General features: G+C 50.6%; 1 protein-coding gene across 3 annotated transcripts in view; it reads left to right on the top strand.

Moving 5' to 3' along the window:
- Nucleotides 1-11,086, top strand: part of SPTBN2 (spectrin beta, non-erythrocytic 2) — a 43,684-nt gene extending 32,598 nt beyond the window's left edge. For all 3 annotated transcript variants that reach the window (XM_084773090.1, XM_084773091.1, XM_084773089.1), the window contains 18 exons: nt 918-1,181; nt 2,772-2,996; nt 3,254-3,343; nt 3,818-4,078; nt 4,167-4,297; nt 4,488-4,692; nt 5,318-5,692; nt 6,514-6,758; nt 6,861-6,999; nt 7,324-7,408; nt 7,677-7,873; nt 8,156-8,298; nt 8,383-8,458; nt 8,532-8,582; nt 8,781-9,001; nt 9,271-9,444; nt 9,893-9,935; nt 10,237-11,086. In XM_084773090.1, the coding sequence (XP_084629216.1) occupies nt 918-1,181; nt 2,772-2,996; nt 3,254-3,343; nt 3,818-4,078; nt 4,167-4,297; nt 4,488-4,692; nt 5,318-5,692; nt 6,514-6,758; nt 6,861-6,999; nt 7,324-7,408; nt 7,677-7,873; nt 8,156-8,298; nt 8,383-8,458; nt 8,532-8,582; nt 8,781-9,001; nt 9,271-9,444; nt 9,893-9,935; nt 10,237-10,464 (3,153 nt within the window). In that variant the 3' untranslated portion in view covers nt 10,465-11,086. The remainder of the gene's footprint in view (nt 1-917; nt 1,182-2,771; nt 2,997-3,253; nt 3,344-3,817; nt 4,079-4,166; nt 4,298-4,487; nt 4,693-5,317; nt 5,693-6,513; nt 6,759-6,860; nt 7,000-7,323; nt 7,409-7,676; nt 7,874-8,155; nt 8,299-8,382; nt 8,459-8,531; nt 8,583-8,780; nt 9,002-9,270; nt 9,445-9,892; nt 9,936-10,236) is intronic.
- The last annotated feature ends 4,577 nt before the right edge of the window (nt 11,087-15,663 follow it).

Below are 15,663 nucleotides of genomic sequence, written 5' to 3'. Positions count from 1 at the left end.
AAATTATTATCTATGCAGTGTTCCGCCTGTATGTACACCTGCACACCAGAAGAGGGCACCAGATCACATAATAGATGGTTGTGAGCCACCATGTGGTTGCTGGGAATTGAACTCAGGACCTTTGGAAGAGCAGCCAGTGCTCTTAACCTCTGAGCCATCTCTCCAGCCCCCATAAGATATGTTTTTTAAGAAAGAATCTTGCTATGTAGACCAGGCTGGCATTGAGCTCACAGCAACCTTCCTGTCTCTGCCTCTTTTTTAAAAAATTAATTTATTTTTAAAAATGTATTTATTATGTATACAGTGTTCTGCCTGCATGTACACCTGCAGGCCAGAAGAGGGCATCAGGTTACATCATAGATGACTGTGAGCCACCATGTGGTTGCTGGGAATTGAACTCAGGACCTCTGTAAGAGCAGTCAGTGCTCTTAACCACTGAACCATCTCTTCAGCCCCATCTCAGCCTCTTAAGTGCCGAAATTTCAGGTATGAGCCACCATGCTCAGCTCACAACGGCTTCCTAAGTGAGAGTCAAGTTGGATCTTTAAAAAGGGCCAGGTGAGGTGGCACACACCTGTAATCCCAGAACTCGGGAGGCAGAGGCAGGCAGACCTCTGAGTTTGATGCCAGCCTGGTCTACAAAGTGAGTCCAGGCCAACCAAAACTACACAGAGAAACTCTGTCTCGAAAAACCTAAGCAAATAAATAAAATAAGGAGTGGAGTATGATCAACAGTGAAGAGGAGTCTGGAAAGCTTTCAAACCCTCTGGGGGAAAGTCTGTTAATCAGCCTGACTCACACAGGAAGTCAGAACTACTTTGGTACACTTGAGTTTTCTGCTGTCCAGAACCCTGACCTGTGATCAACCCGCAACGTTCAGTGGTGTCTAACTCTGGCTCCTTTGTCTTGTCACCTAGGAAGGGCGGGAGCTGACTCTTGAAAAGCCAGAACTCAAAGTCCTAGTGTCAGAGAAGCTGGAGGACCTGCACAGGCGCTGGGACGAACTGGAGACCACCACCCAAGCCAAGGCCCGCAGCCTTTTTGATGCCAACCGGGCAGAGCTATTTGCCCAAAGCTGTTCTGCCCTGGAGAGCTGGCTGGAGAGCCTGCAGGCCCAGCTGCACTCTGATGACTATGGCAAGGACCTCACCAGTGTCAACATTCTGCTAAAGAAGCAGCAGGTATGCAAGGGACCTTTGGGGAAAGTGAACAGCAGAGTGGAAGAGGGTGCCCAGCTTCTGGAATTCAGGAGGCCTAGGAGATGACGCCTCTTAGGATTTCTGACAGTGATTTCAATTGAAGACTGCATCACGGCCTACAGGGCTCTGTGTCATTCAGGGAAGTTAGGAGACAGGCCACACTAATAACCTGGACAGATATTCATTACTAGCAGGTATTATTAATATAGGTATTGTCACAGTCTTGTTTATTTTCCAGACAGGGTTTCTTTGGGTAGCCTTGGCTTTTCTGGGCTCACTTTGTAGGGCAGACTGGCCTCAAACTCACAGAGATATGCCTGCCTCTGCCTCCCGAGTGCTGGGATTACAAGCACCACCATGCCTGCCTCAGTCTGTTTCCTGTTGCTACAGTAAAACTCTTGAGCCTGGGTGATTTTTTTTAAAGTTTATTTTGGCTTGCAGTTTTGGAATTAAGAGTTTGGAGTCCAAGAGTGTAGCACTAGCATCTGCTCAGTTTCCGATGCGAGTCTTGTACTGTGTTGTAAAATGACAGAACGGAATGGAAATTAGCTCATGTAAAAGAGACAAAACACAAGAGGCAGCCTCACTTTACAACCTGTTCTTGTAACTAGTCCCATCCCATGGGGACTACATAAGTCCCTTTCATGGCCTACTCACCTTGTGGACGCTCCTCCACTGTCCGTCTCTACTCTGAGGACCAGATTTCAGCATAAGTTTTGGAGGGAACCACAGCAAGTCTAAAAAGAATTCTTCAGCAGGTGTCAGTAAACCTTTCTCTGTTATAAGGGACAATCTGTGGGTAAAAATGCCTGACTATTTGGGTTTAATCCCTAGAACCTACATGGTGGAAGGAGAGAAACCCCTATATACCCACAAATAAATAAAATGTAAAAAAAAAAAAACAGAGGCAAATGATAAGTATTTTGTATTTTCTAGGTGATCTGATCTCTGTCACAGCAATTCAACTGTCTTTATCATATAGAAACAAATAGATAAATACACAAACAAACAAATAAATAAATGCCACACGGTACATACAAGGAATGGAGCTGTGCGCCACTATACTGTACTTACAAAATAGGCTGCTTTTGCTGATTCTCTGACCCTAAGACTCCTGGGATAGCAAGCACAGCACCCTGGCCCTGGAGGCGACAGAGCCACCACCAGATCCCTTGCATTCTGATGGCAATGTGGAAGCCCAGTGTGGCATTCTGTTCCTCTAGCGCCCTCTCCTGACAGGACTGGCCTTGTACCAACTGGAAAACAGCAAAACAGAAATGCTTATAGGGTCTAGTTTCAGCATCTCAAAGTAAGGCAAAAGTGGACTTGTGACTGAGAGACAGTGAACTCATAGTGTGCATAGCTGTCACACAGTCCTGCAAAAGTATGTATGCATGTATATATATATTATGTATGTAAGTTTGTGACTGACCTATCCAGACCGGAAGATGTTCTTCCTGGGGTGAGGCCCCTGGGGTCAGGAATCATGACTAGCTTGACACAGGCTTATGTCTCCTCAGTTTCAAGGTGGAAATGTGACACTGACATCTCTTTTCTCCTCTGTGTTTGTAGATGCTGGAACGGGAGATGGCTGTGAGAGAAAAGGAGGTGGAGGCTATCCAGGCCCAGGCAAAGGCCCTGGCCCAGGAAGACCAGAGCGCAGGGGAGGTAGAAAGGACCTCAAGGGCTGTGGAGGAGAAGTTCAGAGCCCTGTGTCAACCCATGAAGGAACGCTGCCAGCGCCTGCAAGCCTCCCGGGAGCAGCACCAGTTCCACCGGGATGTTGAGGACGAGATAGTGAGTCACCACCAGGCTGGGCACGGAACGGCAAGCTGGTCCCAGCCACGTGGCTTTCTAGTCTCCTTCCTGGGCACTGGGGGAAGTGCGGCAAGAAGTGGCCTGTGGCCTTTGCCCTCGTTTTTGTATGTTGAGAGTGTCCCCTGAGGGTGTTCTCTACCCTCTACCCTAGAATGAGATGGCTATTTCTTACACACGCAGCTGCAGCCCTAGGCAGCTCCTCTCTGCATCTCCACTAACCTTCTTTTTCTCTGCAGTTGTGGGTGACTGAGCGGCTTCCTATGGCCAGCTCTATGGAACACGGCAAGGACCTGCCCAGCGTCCAGCTTCTCATGAAGAAAAACCAGGTGAGGCGGAGGGCAAAGGTGAAAACAAAGTTCCCAAGAGCCTCCTCACACTCAGATCTTTGTGTTGTCCTTTTCGGGGGGTGATGACGGGAAGTGGAGGATGGGTGCTGTTTTGAGACAAGGCCTTACCATGTAGCCTTGGCTGGCTTTGAACTCACAGAGATGCAGTTGTGTCTGCTGGGATTAAAGGTGTACATATGCTGCCGTGTCCAGCCCCTTTGTTTTATCCTATGCTAAGGTTTCTATGGCATTATCTTATTGCTGGTAGCCCTGGCCCTGGTGACTTAACTCCCGCTAGCTCAGGAGGGTGGCTTCTGAGAACATGAGGATAGGAGGGCTGTCATACTGTATCCCTGAGCCTGGACAAAGACTCTGCCCGAGGACTCAAATGCAAGAGTGTAGGGCGGGTTCAAGGTGGAGCGGATCTAGGGGGCCTTTGCAAGCCTTTCAATGTGTCTTCTGTGGCCGGGGCAGACTCTGCAGAAGGAGATCCAGGGCCATGAGCCCCGCATTGCAGACCTCAAAGAGAGGCAGCGGACCCTGGGTGCAGCAGCAGCAGGTCCGGAGCTGGCTGAGCTCCAGGAAATGTGGAAACGCCTGAGCCACGAGCTGGAGCTCCGGGGTAAGCGACTTGAAGAAGCCCTGCGAGCCCAGCAGTTCTATCGCGATGCTGCAGAGGCCGAGGCTTGGATGGGTGAGCAGGAGTTACACATGATGGGCCAGGAGAAAGCCAAGGTGAGAGTCAGAGCGCTGGCCAGTTTGTGTAGCCAGTTCTTCCTGTGCCTGACCTCTGCTGCCTCATACGCGTTGTTCCCTCTCCCAGGATGAGCTCAGTGCCCAGGCTGAAGTGAAGAAGCATCAGGTATTGGAACAAGCCCTCGCTGACTATGCCCAGACCATCAAACAACTGGCAGCCAGCAGCCAAGATATGATTGACCATGAACACCCAGAGAGGTGAGTGTGTGAGTATCAAAGGGCGAAGACCCTGGAGGAGAGGCGGGCTGGCTCTCGGGAAGTGGAGGGACTGCGTGGCATCTTTGGAACTGCGTGCATACAGAACAGTCTACAAAGTTGGGAGAAGCAGAGACTTGGCAAGCAGTTAGGAGACAGAGCTCCAAGGAAGCCATTCTCTCTCCCCCTGCAGCACAAGGCTAACAATCCGCCAAGCCCAGGTGGACAAGCTGTACGCCAGCCTGAAGGAGCTGGCAGGAGAGCGGCGGGAGCGCCTGCAGGAGCACCTCCGCCTGTGCCAGCTCCGCAGAGAGCTGGACGACCTGGAACAGTGGATACAGGAGCGTGAAGTCGTGGCGGCCTCCCATGAACTGGGCCAGGACTACGAGCATGTGACCGTGAGTGCCACGCCTTTCAACACCGGCAAGGATCAGAGCCCACAGGGAGACCAAAGTGTTGACCCAGCCAGAGTGCTGAGGGCGGGGACACAGAGCCAGACAGAACAGGCACTGTTGTAGGGTTTGAGTTACATAACTTGAGCAACTGTACAGAAAAAGGGGCACGGGGGGTGGGGGTGGGGGTGGGGGTGGCCATAGGTGAGGATAAAAATAAAATTGCTACTCCTCCAACAGACCTCAATAAAACAGGGCAACTTTCAGATTCTCTGCTGTGGTTAGAGGTTTGGGCCCTCCGGTGCAGAAGTCTAGACCATAGTTAGGGTGTCCTATGACTAAAGGTTTGCAACGCCTCTAGGTGCCTTTTGTGGGATGTCAGGTGCCATACAGAAGTGTGTGTTCTGTTGCCCGAGCCACCTCAGTTCACACGCGTATCCTGTGAAATTCCCCAGCGATGTGGTTCTTAGGACGCGTCCTTACTGTTAAGCAACAGTGTACATTTAAAACCGCCACACCTGCTTACTGACCCGTGGGTTCTCAGTTTTGGGGAGAGAAGTGACTACTCCTTGAGGCGGGGACCTCACACAGTAGGTCTCATCCCTGTCTCTACAAATGCTTCCTCCATCAGATGCTCCGGGACAAATTCCGCGAGTTCTCCAGGGACACCAGCACCATTGGCCAGGAGCGCGTGGACAGTGCCAATGCACTGGCCAATGGGCTCATTGCTGGGGGCCATGCTGCACGGGCCACCGTGGCTGAGTGGAAGGACAGTCTCAACGAGGCCTGGGCTGACCTGCTGGAGCTGCTGGACACAAGAGGCCAGGTGCTGGCTGCTGCTTACGAGCTGCAGCGCTTCCTGCATGGGGCCCGCCAAGCCCTGGCCCGGGTACAGCACAAGCAGCAGCAGCTTCCAGATGGCACTGGCCGTGACCTCAATGCTGCTGAGGCCCTGCAGCGCCGGCATTGTGCCTACGAGCATGACATCCAAGCCCTCAGCACCCAGGTCTGACTCTAGGTGGGGAAGGGAAGGCCGGGAGGAGGAAACTATGTGGTGGGAAAGGGGGGAGGGGAGGGGGAAGATCTTGTGTACTAGAGACGATCTCTGAGAGATTAGGAAGATGGCAGCCCTGGAGGGGCATTTGGAAATGAGGTTAAAGTCACTCCAGACAGACAGCCCCAGCCAATGGAATCAGCTACCACACTCAGGCTTGTTTTATAGCGTGTGCACATGCATGTGAATCGCCACGCACGCCACGGTGCATACATGGACCTCGGAGGACAACTCTTAGGAGTTGGTTCTATTCTTGCACCTTAGATTTCAGGAGTCAGGCTTGGGCAAGTGCTTTTTACACAGTGGAACATCTCGCCAGCGAAGGTCACACTTTTAATGAGGACCTGTGACTTTTTCAAATGGTTCCAGTGGCTGCAAGATCCTTCATGCCATCATGCCAAATCCTACCTGTTGATGCCCTTCAGGCCAGAATACTGGATTCACAAAATTAACACAGATCATTCTTTCAACCCTATATAACCAGTCAGCCCCCAACCTAAACCTGCTGTGCAGGCTACACCTCTCATCCTGGTGATTTTCAGTGTCCCTGATATCCTGGATAGAACCGCTCACCTTGATTTTAGAACCCTATCCCCTAGGCCTGGACCTCAGATGAGGTCCAACAGGACATATGGCTCTGAACCCTGGTTCCTCCTAGCATCTCTTTGGCTAGTGAAACAGACAGGAAGTAGAAAGCCGTGCAGGAATGAGAGAGGCTTCATCTCTGCTCTCTGCCAGCTCTGCCTGACTCAGACGTGGGTTCCCATACACAGGTCCAGCAGGTTCAGGATGATGGCGAGAGGCTACAGAAGGCCTATGCTGGAGACAAGGCCGAGGAGATTGGCCGCCACATGCAGGCAGTGGCTGAGGCATGGGCCCAGCTCCAGGGAAGTTCTGCTGCCCGGCGTCAGCTGTTGGTGGACACCACGGACAAGTTCCGGTTCTTCAAGGCTGTCCGGGAGTTGATGCTGTGGATGGATGGGATTAACCTGCAGATGGATGCCCAGGAACGGCCCCGGTGAGGTCCATGGTGCCTGGCGTCCTCCACGGGTTGTGTGATGCTGCTGGTAGCTGAGGTGGCGCTGGGGCAGCCAGTAACGCCAACTTTGTATTTGCCCAGGGATGTGTCCTCTGCAGATTTAGTTATCAAGAATCAACAAGGCATCAAAGCAGAAATAGAGGCCAGAGCAGACCGCTTCTCCTCCTGCATTGACATGGGGCAGGAGCTGCTGGCCCGGAGCCATTATGCTGCTGAGGAGGTAGGTGAGACCTGGAGAGAATCTGGCTAGCCACACTGAACAGGGATCATTCGGGAAATTTCTCTTGCGGTTCAGTTTGTTTGTTTGTGGGCTGGTTTTCTTTGTGTGTGTGGTTTGTTTGTTTGTTTTTTCCTTAGCACAAGAATTCTTTCACTCTCTGTCCTCTCAAAGCTATCCAGGGATTTCTAAAATCTCACTTCGCTTCCCAGAACTATTTTCCTCTCCTCCTGACATTAGAAATAATTGCTGTACTTTGGGTGGCTCCCTGGGACCTTGGGAAAGCCCCGTAGGTCCTAAGTCATGCCTTCTTCCCCTACTCCCCAGATCTCAGAGAAGCTGTCTCAGCTTCAGTCCCGGCGCCAGGAGACAGCTCACAAGTGGCAGGAGAAGATGGACTGGCTCCAGCTTGGTGAGCCGCTGTGGGGATGCCAGCGGGAGGGGAGGGGCTTGTGAGGGAAGGTCTGGGTGTTGCCTATCTGTGGAGACCACAGCGCATGATACCAGGGACCCTGGGTGTGTAACTCCAGGATCCTATACTTGGAATCTTCAGACAGAGCTTTGGGACAATGGTGTTCTCTGTCTCTGTGCTTGAGTTTACGGCTGCTAGCATGCCCTGCCACTATGTACTCTAACCCTTCCATCTTTCTATCACCCTCCCCCGCCCCCAATCATGGCAGTTTTGGAAGTGCTTGTGTTTGGGAGAGATGCAGGGATGGCAGAGGCCTGGCTGTGCAGCCAGGAGCCACTAGTGCGAAGTGCGGAACTGGGTTGTACTGTGGATGAAGTAGAGAGCCTCATCAAGCGGCATGAAGCCTTCCAGAAGTCAGCAGTGGCCTGGGAGGAGCGTTTCAGTGCCCTGGAGAAGCTCACCGCGGTGAGAACTGTGCGACCTCAGGGGTGTCCAGCCCCACTGCTGCCCCAGTCCCGCTCTCGTTCCCTTCCTGCCGCACCGCGTCTCTGCGTGTGAGCAACAGTGTTCCTCCGTCCCTGGAGCACAGGGGTCAGTCAGCCTGGGCGCTGCCGCGGTCCCTCTGCGTCTTGCCCTACCTCTTCTAGAGTCTCCTTTCCATCTTTCCTGTTGTGTTGGGCTAGAGCTGAGACACTCCAGCTTTTCCTCTTCACCCTGATACTTGCTGACCTCACCATTTCCTGACAGCTGGAAGAGCGGGAGAAGGAGCGGAAAAGGAAGAGGGAAGAGGAAGAACGGAGGAAACAGCCCCCAACTCCCGAGCCGACTGGTAGTCAGCCCGAAGGAAGTGTGGTGGATGGCCAGACCGTCCCTGACACTGCCTGGGATGGGTAAGAGACACCTGGGCCGGGAGGCTGGGCCCAGCTTAAGCAGGCCACAGACTAATTATTCTGTGTCCCGTTTGATCATCCTAGAGCCCAGTCAAAATTGCCACCAGCCACACAAGCACCCAGTATTAATGGGGTCTGCACAGACACAGAGTCCTCACAGGTAATTCCACGTCCCTGAACATCCCTTTAGAGCCTGTCAGCCCCAACATCCTCACAGCTTCTTGTCTTTGCAGCCCCTGTTGGAACAGCAGAGACTTGAACAGAGCAGTGTCCCAGAAGGACCTGTGAGTCTCTCTGGAGGGGTGGGATGTGGGTACCTGGGAGATGAAGGGACAAAAGATGTGGGTAGGGGTCCTAGGTATGAAGCTCAACAGAAGCTTCTGTGGCCTGGGAGACCAGCTCTTGGCCACAGAACTTCCTGACTCCAACGTAGGGTACCATCCACGTCATCTTTTAGCAATGGCATTGTTTTCCCCTCACAGGGATCCGGCCCAGGAGACGAGTTCAGTGGGCCCCGGGGAGAGAGGCAGACCCGGCCCCGGGGCCCTGCTCCTTCTCCAATGCCCCAGAGCAGATCATCTGAATCAGCCCATGTTGCCACCTTGCCACCACGAGGCCCTGAGCTCTCTGCTCAGGAACAGATGGAAGGGATGCTGTGCCGCAAACAGGAGATGGAGGCCGTCAACAAGAAAGCCGCCAACAGGTATCAGGCCTGGCTGTGTGGAGCCGGTGGCCTCCCAGCTTCCTGCTTCTGAGGAAGGTTTCCTGGCAGTTTTCTAGACAAGGAGGGGGAGGTGTTTTATAGCAGTTTGTCCTTCGCGAAAGAGCTGGCACTTAGGACTGCCGTAGGCTCAGAAGAGGGCCACAAGCGACCCAAAGGCAGGGATGGAACTGTAAGTTCCACAGGGCCCATTTTACAGTTCCCACACAGGCCTGCCTCCCAGGTTTCTGACCCTGCCATGTCTCCCCCAGGTCCTGGCAGAACGTGTACTGTGTACTTCGACGTGGGAGCCTCGGCTTTTACAAGGATGCCAGGGCAGCTGGTGCAGGAGTGCCATACCATGGAGAAGTGCCTGTCAGTCTGGCCAGGGCCCAGGGCAGTGTGGCCTTTGATTATCGGAAACGCAAACATGTCTTCAAGCTGGGGTAGGAACCGGGGTTACTCCCACGTTGGGATGGAAAGAGGAGTCAGAAATAAGGCCAGGTGGGTGGATCGCCAGCAAGGTCCAGAGGGAAGGAAGCTAGCTGGTGAAAGCACATGAATGGAGGTGCTTGGGTACATTTGTAGGTGGAGGAGAATGGAGAGTCTGGATCCTGACTCCTACTAGCCGAAAAGTTATCTTGAACAGAGAATGTGAGGGCAAGATGCTAGCTCACCCTAGCTCCCAGGGTCCTTCTCGCCACCAGCAAAAGCCTGCACGGTCTCAGCTGGAAATGAGCTTATGGCCCTCTGTGCTCCATTAGAAAGAATCTGCCTTCGCACATCTGCAGAATCTCTCAGTCCACCCAGTCCTGGGAGAATTCTGAGCTCACAGCAACACTGACATGACAAACACAGGTTCTTAGCTCTGTCCTATGCCTTCTCTGCCAACAGCTTACAAGATGGGAAAGAGTACTTATTCCAGGCCAAGGATGAGGTGAGCCCTCCCCTGCCCTGCTCTGTTCTTTCTCCATACCAGTGTCGGGTTTTGTGAAACAGGGTCTCACTCGGTAGACTTGGTTCCTACTTCAGAGTGGCCTCAAATTCATAGCAAGCCTTTGACCTCAGCCTCTGGGTGTGGGTTCCCAGGTATATGTCCCCATGACCAGTGTATGCTCCCTGCCCTAAAAGGACAATCTCTCTGCTACTTCCTCCTGTCATATTTCCCCTCTGTCTGCTCCAGGCTGCCCCAAGTCAAAGTCCTTGAGTGTGAGCTTTTGTCTCCCTGTCCCCTGCAGGCAGAGATGAGCTCATGGCTGAGAGTGGTGAATGCAGCCATTGCCGCTGCATCCTCTGCCTCTGGAGAGCCAGAAGAGCCAGCGGTGCCCAGTGCCAGCCGAGGCCTGACCCGGGCCATGACCATGCCCCCAGTGTCACAGCCTGAGGGCTCCATCGTGCTTCGCGGCAAGGATGGCAGAGAAAGAGAGCGAGAAAAACGATTCAGCTTCTTTAAGAAGAACAAGTAGTTGGGGGCAAGTCTCCCAGGCCAGCTCCCTCTCTCTGTTCAGGAAACTGCCAGGGACTGTCAACAGAGACCACCCTCTTGTCAGGACAACTGCCTGCTGCTAGGGTCTGCTGCTAAGGTCAGCCCGTCACCAGGGACTGTCACTGGGGACCAACGGTGTTCCCACAACCTTCTCTTCTGCTATTTAATTCAACTGGTGGTGGGACCCAGGCCACCCCTAATACCACTCTTCCCCATCTTGTCACCTCTTCCCGAGCCTTATGCCTCCAATCCCCCACCATGGTGCAGATAGTGTCACCCTCAACGTGGGCTATGTGGGAACCACTGTCCCTGCCTCAGGGTCATTGTGCCACCACAGCCAGGGTGTGCCGTCCACCACTCAGTTCTTTGCCTCTGGGATCTGCCAAGACCCTCTCAGAGCTGAAGCGGGACCCACCCGGGGGCAGGAGTGCCAGATGATGGAGTCGGAGGCGCTGGAGCCTTCCCCGCCTCTCCTGCCTCACCCTCTGACTCAAGTGGCTGCTCTTCTCCAGCCACTCACGGTGGCTCCCAGGTGTGAGTTGTTCGGGAGTAGCCACGTCCTTGAGTCTATCCAAGGAGGTGATTAAACAGCTCAGCTTCTCTCACTGCCTCTTGGTGTGGTTGCTTTTCTGACCAACGCCTCTATGGGTCTGGTCTCCTGTATGTCTGATTCCTACTGTACCCCCAGTTTCTGAGCCCTGGAAAACCGTGCCTCCCTATCTCAGCCTCCCCACGATAGTGATCTGTTTCACTGGGCTGACCTATGATAATCCTCTGTTTAGACCAAAGAGTTGGGTTGATATTGATTAACTCTCCCTGGTTGCACTTTTCTTTTTCCTTAAAAAAAAAAAAAAAGTTTAATTTCTTGCAGCGCTGGGGGTGGAGCCCTGGGCCGTACGCATGCTAGGCAAGTGCTCTGCCGCTGACCCACACCTCCTGCCCCCCACAGTTCTCACTGTCAAGTCTCTCGACTGTTTTCCATAAGGGGTGGTGAGGAATATTATTACCACAACCCAGTCTTAGCTAGGGTCAGCACACAGCAGAAAGAGGAGCACCTCAGTTCTCTTTCTCATAGGATCAAAGGAGCTCACCAGAATGAGAGGAACTCTAGAAGAATGTCACCCTAGGAAGCCATAGGGCACAGCCTGAGCATGTAAAGAGACACACACAATATATTCTAGAGGTGGAGACAGGTATTTTCCCTTAAACTTGGCAGTTTTTAAAAAGGAGGGTATTAAGACTGGCAGTTTTGAGCCTGTTTGATTCAGGAATACTACTGTCTCCAGCATAACTGACCAGGAGCTCCAAGTAGCCCTGCCTACCACCAGGCAGGACAGTGGCGCACAGTCAGGTGCATGCAGGCTAGGACTGAGCACGGCACAGCCCCAGGACGGGCTCCACACGGCAGATCACTCACAGGGCAATTGCCCTTTCTCTTTCGTGGATTCAGTACCCCAGGTGTCGCCATACAACAGCAAACAAAGCAATCGTAAGCAGGACATGGACCTTTCTTTTTTTTTTTTTTTTTTTTTTTTCTTAATTAAAAAACAACTGTGAAAGCTGCCCTGTTACATATGGGAGAGTGACTGTGGAGGGCTCAGGTGATGGGGCTTGGGGTGGGGGGGAGGCAGTAACTGAAAAGTTGAGAATGTGGTGTGTGGGAGGGAGGGGCTAACGGGGAGATGATCACCTCGGTCTGAAAGGCAGTAAGTAGTGCCAGCTGCTGTGAAGAGAAGGCATTTTGAGTGAGAAGGAGAGGTAGGAATTAGTCTACACGTGTGTGCAGCTGAAGAGCTTTGATTCCATGTGGGCAGGATGGAGAAAATGGTAAGCATAGGGCTAGCAAGCAAGTAAGTCTTCAGGAGGGGAGAGAGGAAAAGACCCAGAAAGATGGCAGATGGAACGGAGCCCTGAAAGACAGGGAAAAGGTTAGGACACAAAGACAGCCTCAGTGTTTGCCCTGCAGGCTGGGGGGGAAACAGGAACCGACAGGGTGGATGGGCTGTACAGAAATGAGCTTGTTGGCATTCTCACCGACCACCGCTAGCAAGGGTTGTGTTGCCCCACATGGTGGTCACTGGCCAGATGGGACTACTGAGTACCCAAAGTGTGGCAGGTCTAAACTTGGATGTGCTGAAGGTATGAAATAACAGATTTCCAGGGCTTCAGGGGGAATTCTAATATCTCCATTTTTATATTGGTTATGTGTTGAAATGTCAGAAATATTAAAATAGATTTCAAATTTTTACATTTTGGTGCTTACTGGAAATTTGTATTTAATTAATTAATTTATTCTCTGTGATGCTAGGTGTGATATGCAGGGCCTTGTGCATGTTAGAATAATGCTTTCCTATTGACTTCCGCCCACAGACCATTCTCCCAGTTTGTTTTGAATTATTTATATGGCTCATTGTATCTCCATTACATAGCACTGTTCAAAATGGACCACAGGCCTGAAGTGAAAGGTAATGGGATTGGGAGAGACACAGACTATCTACAGGATTATCTAAAAGGAGAGGGTATCTTAAAAAGAACAAAAGAGCAAGCTTTATGAAAAAAGTAATTAATTTAGTTACATTAAGAAAAGGATTTCCCTCCAAAGGCAAAGTTATTAGTGAAATGGCAAGATTTTAAAGCCAATTAGAAAAGGCTGTAGTATGCAGGACAGTCCTACAGCTCAACACAAAGCCTGTGGCCTGAAAAACAGGTAAAAGATAGGAACAGGAGCTTCTGGGTTTGGTTTGGTTTGGTTTGGTTGGTTGGTTGGATTTTGTTTTTTTGAGACAGGGTCTCTCTGTATTTTTTGTGTTCTTTTTGAGACCTTAAGAACAAGAAGATAAGGCTGGTAGTGGTGGCGCACGCCTTTAATTCCAGCACTTGGGAGGCAGAGGCAGGAGGATCATTGTGAGTTTCGAGCCCAGCCTGGTCTACAAAGGGAGTTCAGGACAGTCAAGGCTACACAGAGAGACCCTGTCTCCAAAAACAAACAAACAAACAAACAAACAAAAACAAACCCCAAAAAACAACAACAAAAATCAAGAAGATATTTTCAAAATCATTGGTAACGAGACAAAACCAAATCACAGCTAGTTGGAAATAACACCTTACACCTCTTCAGCTGACAAAAATTAGGAAAGTGAATGTTAAACCTTGGTGAGGACAGAAAAGCAAACACACACCAGTGTCCCTCACCTGTTTCAAGTGGCAGGTTATTTTAGTAGAGTTTTTCTGGGAACTTGGTAACACTTAGACTTGTTAGAGTTTTTTGGTTTGTTTGTTTTTTGAGACAGGGTTTCTCTTCTCTGTGTTAACAGCCCTGGCTGTCCTGGAGCTCGCTCTGTAGACCAGCCTGGCCTTGAAATAACAGATCCACCTGCCTCTGTCTCCTGAGAGCAGGGACGAAAGGTGTGCGCCACCAAGCCAGGTCACATGTTAGTTTTATATACATCCTATGACCTAGCAAATCAGCAATTTTACCCCTGGATTTACATTCCTTACAGACTGTTACTCACAATGTAGTGTATAATGCTGAGGAACTGAGGCTATTCTAGCATATCTAAAAAAAATTTTTTATTATGTATACAGTATTCTGCCTGCATGTACACCTGCAGGCCAGAAGAGGGCATCAGATCTCACTATCGATGGTTATGAGCCACCATGTGGTTGCTGGGAATTGAACTCAGGACCTTTGTGCTCTTAACCTCTGAGCCATCTCTCCAGCCCTAGCATCTTATCCCTTTGACAAAGGGAAGTCAAAATGGCATGGCTACATAGCCAGGAGTATCACATAGAAACTAGACTTAACATATCACACTCAGTGTGGAAAAGCAAGAAATAATTAGCTACATAACACACGGTTAACATGATTTAGACAAATGTACAATGGTGAGACTTGTTCAGGTCCAGCGAAGAAGCCAACTATAAAAGGGTATTTGTGACTACAGGGAACGTTTGAGCATAAGTATTAGATGATATTGACATAGTTATTGACATGGGAGTATAGTTCAGGAACGGCCCCCAGGGCTTGAACCCCAGCACTATGGATAATAATGATGATAACACACTGTGAGGCACTTGATAAATGACATCGTGTATATAAAGGGTGAAATGTTGAAGTTATACAAAAGGTCCAGGGGAATTAACCACAAGTCTACATTTGTGCTTTTTGTTGTTAAAATTTTCCACAATAAAAAGTTTTCACAAATTGGAAAAAAAAAAAACAAAACCATGCATTAAAAGACGTCTCACAGTTTGGAGAGATGGCTCAGCAGTTCAGAACAATTGCTGCTCTTGCAGAGGATCCAAAAAATGGTCGCCAACATTACACTAGATAGTTCACAGGTACCCACATCCAAACTCCATGGGATCCCAGCATCCTCTTCTGGCTTCTGTGCACACTTACAGACACAAGCATACACATACTTTCTTTTTCTTCCTTTCTTGTTTACCCTCAAGACAGGGTTTCTCTGTGTGGCCCTGGCTGTCCTGTTGCTTGCTTTATAGACCAGGCAAGCCTCCCTAGTAATGGGATTAAAGGCATGTGCCACCACCATCCAGATCACATAATATTTTTCAGTATTAAAAAAAAAAAAAAAGGAAAACTGAGGCTAGAAATGGTAGTGCACAGCTGTAATTTCCAGCAGTTGGGAGGCTGAGGTAGGACTATTGTGAATTCAGTTCTGGTCTGAGTTACACAGCTAGCTCTTGGCCAGCCTTGACTGCATAGTAAGGCCACCTCGAAAGAAGAGAGGGAGTGAAATGAAAGTCTTATAGAAGCGGGCGGTGGTGGCACTCAGGAGTTAGAAGGCCAGCCTGGGCTACAGAGTGAGTTCCAGGACACCCAAGGCTACACAGAGAAACCCTGTGGGGGGGGGGCGGGAATCTTATAGAAAGATAGTAACTATTAGTGGGGCATTAGTTGTGGAGACCTCAGGACAGCACCAAAATACAATGTATAAGGTTGGGTGACAGGAGACTCTTAGGGGGTCAGGACAACCAGGACTACAAGAGAAACCCTGTCTTTTAAAATTGCGTGTCTGTTATTATAATTAGGCAATGTCTTCTGAAAATAGTGGGAAACATGGATTTGGTAAAGATGTTTCCAAGTAGCTTGGGTGGAGGAAGTCAACTTGTGGAACGTCTTTATAGTATTGGGGGAGCTGGTGTTGGAACTACCACA

Source organism: Acomys minous (genome assembly GCF_964271855.1).
Source record: "Acomys minous genome assembly, chromosome: 2".
Taxonomy (NCBI): Eukaryota; Metazoa; Chordata; class Mammalia; order Rodentia; family Muridae; genus Acomys; species Acomys minous.
This window is presented reverse-complemented; position numbering and strand designations above follow the sequence as displayed.